The sequence below is a fragment of the Sminthopsis crassicaudata genome, chromosome 6 (assembly GCF_048593235.1).
Source record: "Sminthopsis crassicaudata isolate SCR6 chromosome 6, ASM4859323v1, whole genome shotgun sequence".
NCBI classification, from domain to species: Eukaryota; Metazoa; Chordata; class Mammalia; order Dasyuromorphia; family Dasyuridae; genus Sminthopsis; species Sminthopsis crassicaudata.
Genome location: NC_133622.1, coordinates 118650258 through 118662989, shown reverse-complemented (window position 1 = coordinate 118662989; position 12732 = coordinate 118650258). Strand labels below are relative to the sequence as shown.

Sequence of the window (12732 nt, the reverse complement as noted above, 5' to 3'; positions counted from 1 at the left end):
TCACTCTATCAAACTGCAGCATTTGATACTGACAAGTATTAAAAATGCCAAAAGATACAGAAAGTAAATTCTCCATGTGGCAATAAGAGGGAAGTCCTGAGCCATCTGCATACAACTAGCTTAACATTATTTAACCTTCATGCTTTATTTATTGTGGCCAATGTTTGGGTCATATGGCAATAGAGCAGCTCGGTAAAGTTATAATCCATTTAATCTGAGACTTTATCTCCCTCTTGACTTTTTAAAAACTTGACTTCATAACTCTATTAGTACTTGAATAAAAAAATTGTAATAACTTTTTAGCCTACAAGTTCAAAAGACAGACTGAAAACAATCTGATCTGGACTGTACATTTCCTATAGTGGGGGAAAATTAGAAATCTTATGTCTCACACTATGAGTTTGTATTTGGGAAAAACAGACTTGACAATCTAACTGCTCCAAAGTAACATATTGTAGCCAATTCTATTCACTTCTCAGAATTGCAATTTGGAATTAAGGAGCATAATTACCTTCACAGTATTATTATTTATACTTTACCTTTTGTCCTGGAGGCCCTTGAGGTCCCTGAAAAAGGAAACAATTCGATTATTATAATAATAGTGCCAATTTAAACTTAAGTGAACAATTAAAATTGTCCCATTCTATAAATCTCCCCATGTTGGGCTGAAAGCAGCTAATGTTTTGTGCATCAAGGGAAAGAAAAAGTTGGTTAAAAATACGCAATGGATCTTTTATTCTCTTTTCTGAAATAGCATTAAGCATATACAGTAGGATCCTGATTTCTCCCATTTTTCCCCTTAAATCTTTGCTAGTCCACTCCATCTTCAAATACCTGCAAATCTCCATTATCAATTTTACTTAGCTAAAGTTTTCTTCAGTTAAAAGACAACTATGGTAACAAACCAAAACAGCCAGATTATATATTATTTCTGAAATAAACCTGCACAACTTTGGTTGGCATATTTGCAGGGAAAAGAATTTAAAAGTACCAAAGAAAAGCATATTTTAGCTATTAACTCTTTTACCCTTCCTTTTGTTAGAAACTTTTCTGATCCCCCTCTGTTACTAGTGCTTTCTGTTCTAAGGTTCTCCTTTTACTCTTTATTCATCCCATACCTATTTATACACACATTTTCTTCCTCATTAAAATGAAGTCTCTTTAAATGGAGACACTGTTTCTGTTTTTTACTTTCCTTGAACAAACAATGATTAGCTTACTGCCTGGCACACAATAAGTACTGGTTGAATTGCTGATGCCTTATTGCTACTGAAGGGAATAAGAAATTGGGCTCTTAAGTTTAACATTTTAGTCTTCCATTTAGTTTTATTTTATACTGCTCTCCCTATACTCTCATACTGCTCTGATCTGTTTCTTGATTTTGTCCCACTTTTTCTATTTCTGTATATTCTTATAGACTTCACTCTACTTGGAACTAGAATACCTCTTGTCTTTCCTCTGCCCTTAATTCTCAACATGAATATTTATTCATCTCTAGGTGTGCACCTTCTCCCCTTCAGTTATTTCAACTTCTTCTTTTTCTTCTTCTATTCTTCAACTTAAGTTGTTCTTTTTCTATTCAGATTTTCCTAGAGCATTTAAATTTTACTCCATTCTTATTACATTCTACCTGACATCATCATTACACACACACACACACACACACACACACACACACACACACACACACACACATATATATATATGTATAAACACATACACAGAGAGAGACACACACATATATGTATAGGGTTTTCCTATATTTGTTTTAAGTTTTAAATACATTATAGTGCATATAGTCCCAAACCTGGAATTAGAAAGACCTGAGTTTAAATACAAACTCAGATACTAGTTGTGAAAGGTAATAATAATGATAGGAACTGCTTCCCATGTTTGTTGTGAAGATCAGATGAAAGAATATTTGTAAAGTGCTTTGCAAAAAATCAAGAATCATATAAATGCTAGATAGTATTTTCTTGTTGGCAAGAACTATGTTATTTCCATCTTTGTGCACTTAATACATGACATTAAGCACAGTAGGCACTCAGTAAGAAATAGATCCTATCACAGGACCCTTGAAAAACACTTATGTGTGTGAGTAAAGACAAAAAGGATGGAAACTGAACTGAAAAAAAGTACCTCATGAAGTCTTGAAATGAAAACAATAAAAGTTTCCCATAAATTAGACACATTATCAATGCTAATGGAGCAATTTTTGCTGGAGAAGGGGAGGTTTTGGGGACGTGGTTCTCTTAGAAGAGCTCAAAAACAATTTTAAAAACCAAGTAAAAGAGATAGAAGAAAAATGCAGGAAAGAAATGAGAGATATGCAGGAGAGTTGTGAAAAAAAGTCAACAGCTTTTGGAAGGAAGCAAAAGGAAGCATAAAATACATTGAAGAAAACAACTTATTAAAAAAGAGATTTGGAAAAATGGAAAAAAATATATATACTAAAGGAAAAAACTCCTTTTAAAAATAGAAACTGGTAAAATGAGGAAAAAATTCACTGGACAAAGCAACTCTCTTAAAAATATAATTGGCCAAATGGAAAAGGAGGTAAAAAAGCTAAGTGAAGAAATTAATTCATTTAAAATTATAATTGGATAAGGGGCAGCAAATGACTCAATAAGATATCAAGAATCCTTTTTTGAGTTCTGCCAAGAGATATTTGAGCTTGAGACCAATTCATAATCCCTTTTGAATATTTACATGTAAGCATATTACCATTGCCATCTTTTTTGTTTGCTTGTTTTTTTGTTTTTTGTTTTTGTTTTTGTTTTTGCTTTTGTTTTTTGTTTTTTGCTGAGGCAATTGGGGTTAATTGACTTGCCCAGGGTCACACAGCTAGGAAGTGTTAAATGTCTGAGATCACATTTGAACTCAGGTCTGGTGTTCTATCTACTACACCACCTAGCTGCCCTGCCATCCTCTTCTAAGTTTGTGTTCTGGTCTTTCCTGCCATCGTAGTAGCTTTCGGTCAGGGCTCTTGTTGCTTTTTTTTTTTTTCTCTGTTTTTAAAAGTTGAACTCTGCTCCTAAGGCACAGGAGGCATTGTCCAAACCTTCTTTTGCAGAAAAACAGGGGCCTCTTACAAGCTTTCTTTTCTGGGGTCAGAAGTGTTGTCAGCTTTCTCACTGACTGATTGAGATGGCTTGTTGTGCAGAGGATTGCCTTTACTTTGGGGCTGGAGGTCTCACAGCTTAGTCTTCTGAGCCACTGGGGAGCTGAGCCAGGACCAAGGAGTCTCAGTTGCTGATCTTTGTTGCAGCTAAGAGCTTCTGCTTAGACTATACCACACTACCCTCCTCCTCTACCCAAGTGAAACAGATCTTTCCTGAAGTCTTTCTATGTTATCTTAAGTGGGAATATTGCTCTACTATGAACTTTTGTGGGTTCTATTACTCCAGAATTCATTTTCCTTGAGAGAAACTGAAGAGCTTGGGAAATTTCCTGCCTTCTCTCTGCTATCTTGGTTCCATCTCCCAAAGCCATTAGAATATTAAAATATCTGAAATAAATTGGCATTTTCTCCTGGTTTCTTTGAGTTAAACAATAAGGAAATGATGCAAGTAGGAAATTCGAATTTGACTCCCTGGAAAAATCCTCTCTTCTGATATTGTGGCATGAGTCTCAAACTAAAAATCAGGAAGTCTGTATGCTTATCACAACCATACCCTCACTTATAAATTGAAAGTGTAAAACTAGATGATCTCTAAAGTCAGCTCTAGATGTTGAATCTAATCACTGTCAATAGAAATATAAGGTCATCAATCAATGTTGTAGTGTAAAAAGAAGTAGGTTAAGAGCCAAGAAGACCTGCATTCAAATCTTTCCTTTGACACTAGTTCAAAACACTTGATAACTTGGAACTTCAGTTCTTTAATCTGTAAAATGGGGATGGTTGGACTACATAACGACTGAGGTGCCTTCAAAGGTCATGTCCAGCTCTTTGTGATCCTATTTGGAGTTTTGCTATTTCCTTTTCCAGCTTATTGAACAGAGAAGGAACTGAATCAAACAGGGTTAGTGATTAGACACAAAGCTAAAGTCTGGGGCCAGGGTTTAATTCAGGAAGATAAAATTTCCTGACTCCAGACCTACCACTCTATCTGCTGTGCCAATAATTTCCTAATAAAAATAATTAACATTTTGAGAGTACTATATGCTAGATGATAGCTAAGCACTTTACAACTGTCATCTCTTGATTTTTACTATCATCCTGGAAGGTAAGTGGTATTACTGCTCCTCTAGGAGGTCTTTCCCAATATCTACTGCTCTTCTAAGAGGTCTTTCCCAATATCCCTAGTTGGTAGTCCCTCCTGCCCCCAGCTCTCACCTAACCCATGAATATACGTACTTTATTGACTTATCTAAATATCTATTTGCCTCAAATAGAATGTCACTGAGAACAAGATACAATGCCATTTTGCACACTCAGTACCTAAATTCTTAGCAAGTCAGGCTGAATTATAAAAATACTATTGACATACAGTCATGAACAAATTTTTATGTAAATCAATAGTTGCTTATAATTGATTCCAGAAAGAACATTTAAATACTATCCAACATATGTTGAGTGCTCTTGTAATGTTCTCTATAATATAATGTTCTCTGGGAGCAAATTTCTTGGAGGGCTTCTGGAGGCAGCCTTCATTTCAGTTTAGTGTAATCACCCCAAATGCAGCCAGGTATTAAAGTCCACATCCTTTACTGCTCTTTCCAAATTTTATCTCCTTCACTTGGGGCTCAGCTAGTTTTCTCGAGGCCTTCCAGATCTTGGTTTCAGTGTTCTCCTGCCACCACTTCTCTGTCTTCCTTCTTTCTGCCCGACTTGTGAATCTCCTCAACTGAATCCTGGCTCTGAATCTCCTGAAGTGTATCCTGGTTGAGGCTCCTAGCTTATATATGCTCTCTTAAAGGTGTGAACAACTCTAATAAGTACTAAGTACATTTAGAGAACTGTTAAGTACCCTGCTAAACAACTATTGTCTCTATCAATTCCACTGACTTAGCACTTTGTAAGAATTCTAACGTGCTCTGAATTTTAAAAGTACTTTGCCATGATTTTCTCCTTTGATTCTTCAAGTAATTCTTGAAGTGGGTATAGTTGATATCATCATCATCCCAATCTAATAGAAATGTGAGATTTTCCCTTTCATATTAAGGGTAATGGCTTTTTGCTTCTTTCAAAGTGAAGAGAAGCAACATATTGAAAGGCAAGATAATTCAGTTATCCCTCCAGCTGGGATTGACCAAATTAGGGAATTTATTGGGACTGAAGAGTTAAAAAGAAGAAGAAAGAGACTTGGGGGGAGGGGGCAGAATATACTTTAGATCACCTTCAACTAAGACAATTCCTTGGAGAAATGGAGCATTAGAGCACACCAAGATGCAAATCCATTTCGGAATAAATTGAGCAGTTATATTTAATGACATTTCTACTTGAAATGATATCCAGCCAGGGATTGTAAGGAGATAGACTTAAGCTATTTGTCATTCATATATTATATTCTAGGTATAAAATCAAGGAAAGTGGAACGTGATACTTATGCTAATCTGTTTCTTTGCCTCATAAGCTCATAAGATGTTGTATCATACATGCAAAATCTATGCATCAATAAAATTATGAATAGGACTAGGTAACTAATTGGAAGTAAGTATTCTCCTCCACTTCTCACAAATTGGTTTTTCTTACTTCTCCTTTTCTGCGTGACCTTATGTTTTCCTGCTTTAATACTTCTCAAGCTATTATCCCAATTAATCTCATAATCAGGCAGTAAGGTGACATAAACAGATCTGTAGTTAGGAATACTCATTTTTTTCTGAATTCAAATTTGATCTCAGACCCTTACTAGTTGTATTTCACTGGAAAGGCAACTTAACTCTGTTTGTCTCATTTTTCTCATCTGTAGAATGAGCAGCCACTCTAATGTCTTTGCCAAGAAAACACAAAAAGAGTCATGAAGAGTCAGACTCGAAAGAAAAATGAATGAATAACAACATAATCTCATAACCCCTTGTCCTTCAATTATTCCTGTCCAGGAAACAAGTCAGTTTTAATGCATAAAGTAAAAAAGTGGATCTGATTTTATGAATTAGAAATTCATAATAAATAACCTTATTTGATTCCTTGTTGCTGCTTGGTAATCTTTCTAGTCTAACCTTGCTGACCTCTTAAATCTTTCTCCAAATCTCTAGTTGTGAACGATTCCTTCTCTCCCCTCACCACTTATTGCTGGTTTCCTCCTCCCTGAGAAGTCTGAGAATGTCTTCCATGGAATCCCTTAGATACTCTTCTCAGTTCTTTGAATTATATCAGTATTACTGTTCTCATTCTCCTTCTTTGTTGAATGATTCCTCTATTGTCCATTCCATTCTATCTTCTTCTCAAGGAACTCACAACTCCTCTTTATTTCTATCTTTTTCTAAATACTTTGTAGATAAATATCTACACATATACCCAAACCTCCATAATCCTTAAAAAAGAGAGAAAGAAAAGGTGGGGGGAAGCTTTTCTTCAATTCTCCTATACCATACAGCTAACAATTCATTCATTCTTTTTTCTTTTTGGGTGAATTTCTCAAAAAAATTATCTTCCTCAATAACTAATATTTACTTATTTCTTTGCAATCAGGATTCTATTCCTACTAAAACTGTTCTGACATTATTAATGACCAAGTAAATTTCAATTACAGTGGCTTTTTGGCATTCCTAATCTTCATTGGAGTGTTAGTTTTTGACACTATTTACCACCCTCCCTTTACTGGACACTATGCTCTCTTGAAATCAGAGATATCTGCTTCTACTAGTTCTCCTGCCACCTTTATAACGGATTAGGATTTGACCCTAGGTCTCTACTAATTTCAAGTTTGGCACGCTTGCTACTACTATCTCTAAGTAGGTGTAATAAATGTTTCTCTTATTAAATAGCATCACATTGTAGTATAGATCAGTATCAGAAAGAAGGCTTTATAGTTTAAGAAACTGTTAGATTTAATATTGGTGAAAGTCAATTAGAGAAGAATATTTTCAGTGTAACTTAGAATATTCCATAGAGCAAAGTCAAGCCAAAGAAGTGAATCACTCTCAGTAATTTGAGAATTTAAGTTATATTGAGCTCTATGCTTACATGAAGCAGTGTGGCAATAATAGCAACCACCACCACCACCACCACAATAATATTAATAATACAAACTTATGGAACCCTAAGATTTACAACATAGAAGTTTTCAAATGTAATTATCTTTATTTGATACCTTGACACCTCTCTGGGTATTTAGAAAATGAAAAGATTAGATTAAATTGGACTTTCTTTGTGTCATGTATTCCTTGGCAGTCTGGTGATGCTTATAATGTCTCAGAATAATATTTTCAAATTCATAAAACTGGATATATGGGAGTACAAAGGAAATTAATTATATTAGATTATGGTTGTTGATTTTTTTAACTTTGTAGATTATAGATTAAGATATTCTGGACAAATTCTAAGAATCCTTCCAGTGTTAAAATTTTGTGATGCCATCTGTCCTTTGGGAAGATATCCTTTTAATTATCATTGACATAAAATCTTAAGAAAAAATTTATTTTTACTATTTAGATTGCAACTCAGCATGTGACCAAAGTCTTAAGATTTAAGGAACTTAAGAGTGCATTCAGGTTTTTGAAACGCTTTGTATAACTACCTCTATCATCTATATCTAAATCTGTATAATCAGGAACAAGAATCTAAGGGTACAAGGGCTCTTAAAAACTTTACCAAGAACCCCTTTGTCAAACTGGTGAAAGCAGTAGGCATTTTTAAAGCTCTCCCTGTGCTGGGAAAATAAATCCAAGCCAGTTCCTTCTCCTACTTGAGATGAACCCACATGGCATGGTAGAGAAATAAGTTCTTAACTTGCTTAAGCAGACACTCAAATATTAAATAGATTTCACTTTATGAACTTGATGGGGGAAAATTATATCTTTATTTTCACAACTCTCTAACTGAAAGTCAGCATTTACTTCAGCTCTGAATACTTGAGAAGTACGTTGTTCTGAGTAAAAGTTCATGGGTATCCCTTCCTGTGCTTCAATACTATGATTCAGCTACAGTTGGAATCTTCATTAAACACCTGCAGTCTCCTTACTCTGGAACTTTGATCAATTCAAATGGCCTCACTCTGGAACATTTCTCCACCATGCCAGCTCCTTCTCCTATTTGTGGGTTCGTCTCAAGTAGGAGAAGGAGCTGGCTTGGATTTATTTTCCCAGCACAGTGAGAGCTTTAAAAATGCCTACTGCTTTTACCAGTTTGACAAAGCGGTTCTTAATAAAAATTTTAAGAGCCCTTGTACCCTTAGATTCTTGGTCCTGATAATATTTTTCATTTCTGCTTTATCTTAATAGGATCCAATACATTATTTGAACCCCTAAATTTTGATCTGGATTTTTTCTACATCATAATAGACATTTTGTAACCACAATATGCAAGTTTTACAGGGCAAATTTATAGTAACACAATTTTTAAAATTATAGGCAAACAAAAAAGGGCACAACTACTTCACACATTGGGAGCCCACAGAGAGAACTAGCTTTGAAGCCTTGAACAAGTCATTTGATCTCTTATTGCCCCTACACAACTCTATACATTACAAAAGAATTATCATCTGTATTAATGGAGGTAGTTTTCATCAGGAAATTTCAGCATCAATTAAATCATAGGTCTGGAATTTAAAAGAAAAAAAAATCTAGCTATCCACATCTATGGTGGAATTTCACACCTCTTCAAGGAAATGGCAACCATATTTTAATTTAATCTATCTTACAAAAGAAAACTGGGAAAACAAATTGTGTCTCCTATTCCCTCCTTCTGTGTAATTCTTTCCCCTGTGTCAATACATCTTAGCTTTCTTACTCTCAGTTCCTTTCTCCCTCTCTAGATTTTTTTACCACCTCTTTCCTATTCTTGTTCCCCTCATCCCTCACTTATTTCTCTTCTCTTTAACAGACTCCAATATGGAACTGCAAGATCTCATTGGTATATTTTGTACTTTAATGATCATTATTCCTAAATCAAAAGCAAGAGAATTGGGCTTTTATTAGGGAAAAATGAGCCTTTTTATGAGTATACAAGCCATTTTGGTCATCACAAAATAATTTGTAATGTAGAAATTCTAGGACATGTCTGAAATGAAGAGATATTCTCAGCATGGAGACTGCTAATTTAGCATTTGAATCTACTGAGGACTTTTCACAGAGATTATTTTATCCTAGTTATCTTCTCTTTCTCCTCTAAAGTAGAGTTTCTTTTTTGTTTTAGGCTTTGTTTTAAATTTAATATTTTGCCATTAAACATTCAAAACAAAAATAATTTTTTACATTTGTTTCTAAAGTTTTTGAAAGAGAGAGAGAAAGAGAGAGAGAAAGAGAGAGAGAGAGAGAGAGAGAGAGAGAGAGAGAGAGAGAGAGAGAGAGAGAGAGAGAGAGAGAGAGAGAGAGAGAGATGGAGGGAGAGAGGGAATGCTTCAATCTGTACACAATCAGTTCCTTCTCTGGGTATGAATAGGATTTTCCATCATAAGTCCTTCAGAATAGTAGTGGATGATTGTACTACTGAGAATAGCAGTCATTCACAGCTGGTCATTCCAGGACATTGCTATTATTTTGTATTTAGTACATTTCACTTTCCTTGAGTTCATGGAGGACTTTCCAGGTTTTTTTTCCCTTAAGGAGAGTGTCCTGTTCATCATTTCCCATAGAACAATAATATTCCATCATAAACACACACCATAGTTTATTGAGCCATTCCCCAATGGATGGGCATCCCCTTGATTTCTAATATTTTTGCCTTGACAAGAGAGCCGCTGTGAATATTGTTTGTATATATAGGTCATTTAAAAAAATCTCTTTTGTTATTCTTGCCAAGTAGTGGTGTTGTTAAGTTAAAAGATATGCATGAATTCATTACCTTTGGGCACAGATCATATCTTTTGATCATTTATCTATTGGGACATGGCTCTTATTTATTTATTTTTTTAAATAAATTTGCCTCAGCTTCCTCTATGTTTGAAAAAATTTTATTTTATATGCTATTATGTTTGTCATTTGTTTTGTTTTATATATGATTTTCTCGCCTATTTTATAACCTCTTTGTGAGAGTTTATGCTACTTTTAAAACTTCATGGTCTCCAGATTTGCTCTTGATTGAATTTCAAAAAATAGTCTTTTTGACTTCCAGTGATTTTTCTTTTTTTGACCTATTGTGGGCCAACAGACAACTTTTATCTTGCTACATTTAAAAATTGCAAACTGCAAAGGACTATTCACATGCAATTCTCAAATTGACTTTTTCTTAAACTACAAGCTTTCAAAACCAAGTTGAAGAACTACTGTGCAAGGTTATATTCACAATAATAATGCTGCTCATTAAGTTACCGTTGAAATATTCTAGCTTTCAGAAATTTTTAGAATGGGAAAAATCCGAGGTACTTACCATTAAGCCTTGTTCTCCTGGTTTTCCTGGTTCACCCTTAAAAAGGAATTTAAAAATCAATATTATTAGTGTTACATATATCAAATGTAAAGTTCATGTCCCTATTCAGTAATGATGTTTCCACAACCACTGAAGCACAACAAAGCAAACAGTCATTGATGTACATGTGGCAACCATATGAAAATAACTTTTTTTCCTGATTGCACTACTTTCTAAAATACTCTAATTGCAAATACAGAAACATTGCTCTTAAAAGAACTACTTTAAAAGCATATTGCAAAACCATATGTAAAAATTAATCCTTTAATTTAATAAAAGGCACAATTTCCATACAAGATCAGCTTAAGAGTTGTGAATGGGTTAAATGGTAACTCAGAGACTGAATGACCAAATAATAGGCTAATATAATGGGACCCAATGCTAGTAATGCTATTAAAAATTACAACTACATCAAGATTTTTGTGAAATATTATATAATTGCATTTATACACTACTTCTATTCTGATGCCTCATCAGTTTGAAGAATTAACCTCTGCAGGGTTATAGAAAAATCCAAATTCTGTTATGCCCTACCACGAAGTTTGTAGAGTTTTCAAAATGGTCTGATCACAGAATATAGATGTCATTCAAGAACCAATCTAGTTAAAAGTTAGAAAAAACCTTTATCAGAAGACTGGCCTTTAGGTAATAAATTTTCAGTCCATTACAACTCACAATAACTGTTTACCAAGGTGAGAAGAGAAATATAATGGAGCGACCTAGCAATTATGAGTTCTAATATTAATAAATTAGAACAATATTCTACTCAATGAGAGGTCAGATTGGTAACCTCCATCATTAGGGGAAAAAAATTGGAAATTTGGGCACAACACAGCATAATAACCTCTGAATATCTATCTTCTAAAAAGTCCATGTATTTTAGAAGAAGTAGATTTTTTGAAACGTTTTTTTTTTTTTCAAATTTAAGGCATTGACAATTGTGCAAAAAGACCCAATTAACTCCATCTGAGACCAGAGTCTTTGCTAAATTTCAAATAAACACTTTTCATTTATGTGACATCTCCTTAAATAGTTCAAAATTGTATTTGTGCTCAGTGGAGTATATGACTTTTGAAAGAATTTTTAGGAAAGTTTCAGAACTGTTTTCTGATTATAGGAAACTACATGAAAAATAATTTCTTTTTTATGTATAGAAAAGACACCGAATACATTAAAGTTATTTAGAACTTAAGTTTCATTGAAACTTAAAACAGCTTAAATTAGCTGATTAATCCCCAAATGCCAGGGAGAATTCCTCAATGGCATTCTTATTATCATGATTAATTTTTGCTTAAATTAATGAGGTACAATGGTAAAATTTCTAGAATTGTAATGAGACAATGGGGGGTCAGAACTGACTTTGGACACATGCCTTAGCTTTCCTATCTGTAAAGTGAGGGAAGTACACAAGAGAATGACATTAAAGATTAGTTCCAACTCTAAATTGATGACCCTAAACCAGGATTACTTTGTCATTATTTTTAACTGCTTTATAGCAGTTGAGCAAAATAACTACATTAAGTAAACAACTTTGGAAACAGCTAGCCTTTTAAAAAGGCTTCCAAATTTATTTTAAGAAACTCTTTTCTAGGTGTTCCAAATCATTGATCAGAGAAATGCAAATTAAGGCAACTCTGAGATACTACTATACACCTGTTAGATTGGCTAAGATGACAGGGAAAGATAATGACAAATGTTGGAGGGGATGTGGGAAAACTGGGACACTGATGCATTATTGGTGGAGAGCAATTTGGAACTATGCTCAAAAAGTTAACAAACTGTGCATACCCCTTTGATCCAGAAGTGTTTCTACTGGACTTATATCCCAAAGAGATCTTAAAGAAGGGAAAGGGACCTGAATATGCAACGATGTTTATAGCAGCCTTTTTGTAGTGGCTAGAAACTGGAAAATGAATGGATGCCCATCAATTGGAAAATGGCTGAGTAAAATTATGGTATATGAATGTTATGGAATATTGTTGCTCTATAAGAAATGACCAGCAGGATGAATACAGAGAGGCTTGGAGAGTCTTACATAAACTGATACTAAATGAAATGAGCAGAACCAGGAGATCAATATACACTTCAACAACAATACTATATGAGGATCAATTCTGATGGAATTGGTTATCTTCAGCAATGAGAGGATTCAATTGAATTCCAATTGATCAGTGATGAACAGAACTAGCTACATCCAGCAAAAAGCAAACAAACAAACAAAC

At 34.3% G+C, this 12732-nt stretch overlaps 1 protein-coding gene across 1 annotated transcript in view; it reads right to left on the bottom strand.

Annotated features, from left to right (window-relative positions):
* Window positions 1-12732, bottom strand: part of COL25A1 (collagen type XXV alpha 1 chain) — a 535802-nt gene that overhangs the window by 122692 nt on the left and 400378 nt on the right. Inside the window, exons 10-11 of the mRNA XM_074272507.1 lie at window positions 10472-10507; window positions 540-566 (exon numbers count right to left, since the gene is read on the bottom strand). Of these exons, the coding sequence (XP_074128608.1) occupies window positions 540-566; window positions 10472-10507 (63 nt within the window). The remainder of the gene's footprint in view (window positions 1-539; window positions 567-10471; window positions 10508-12732) is intronic.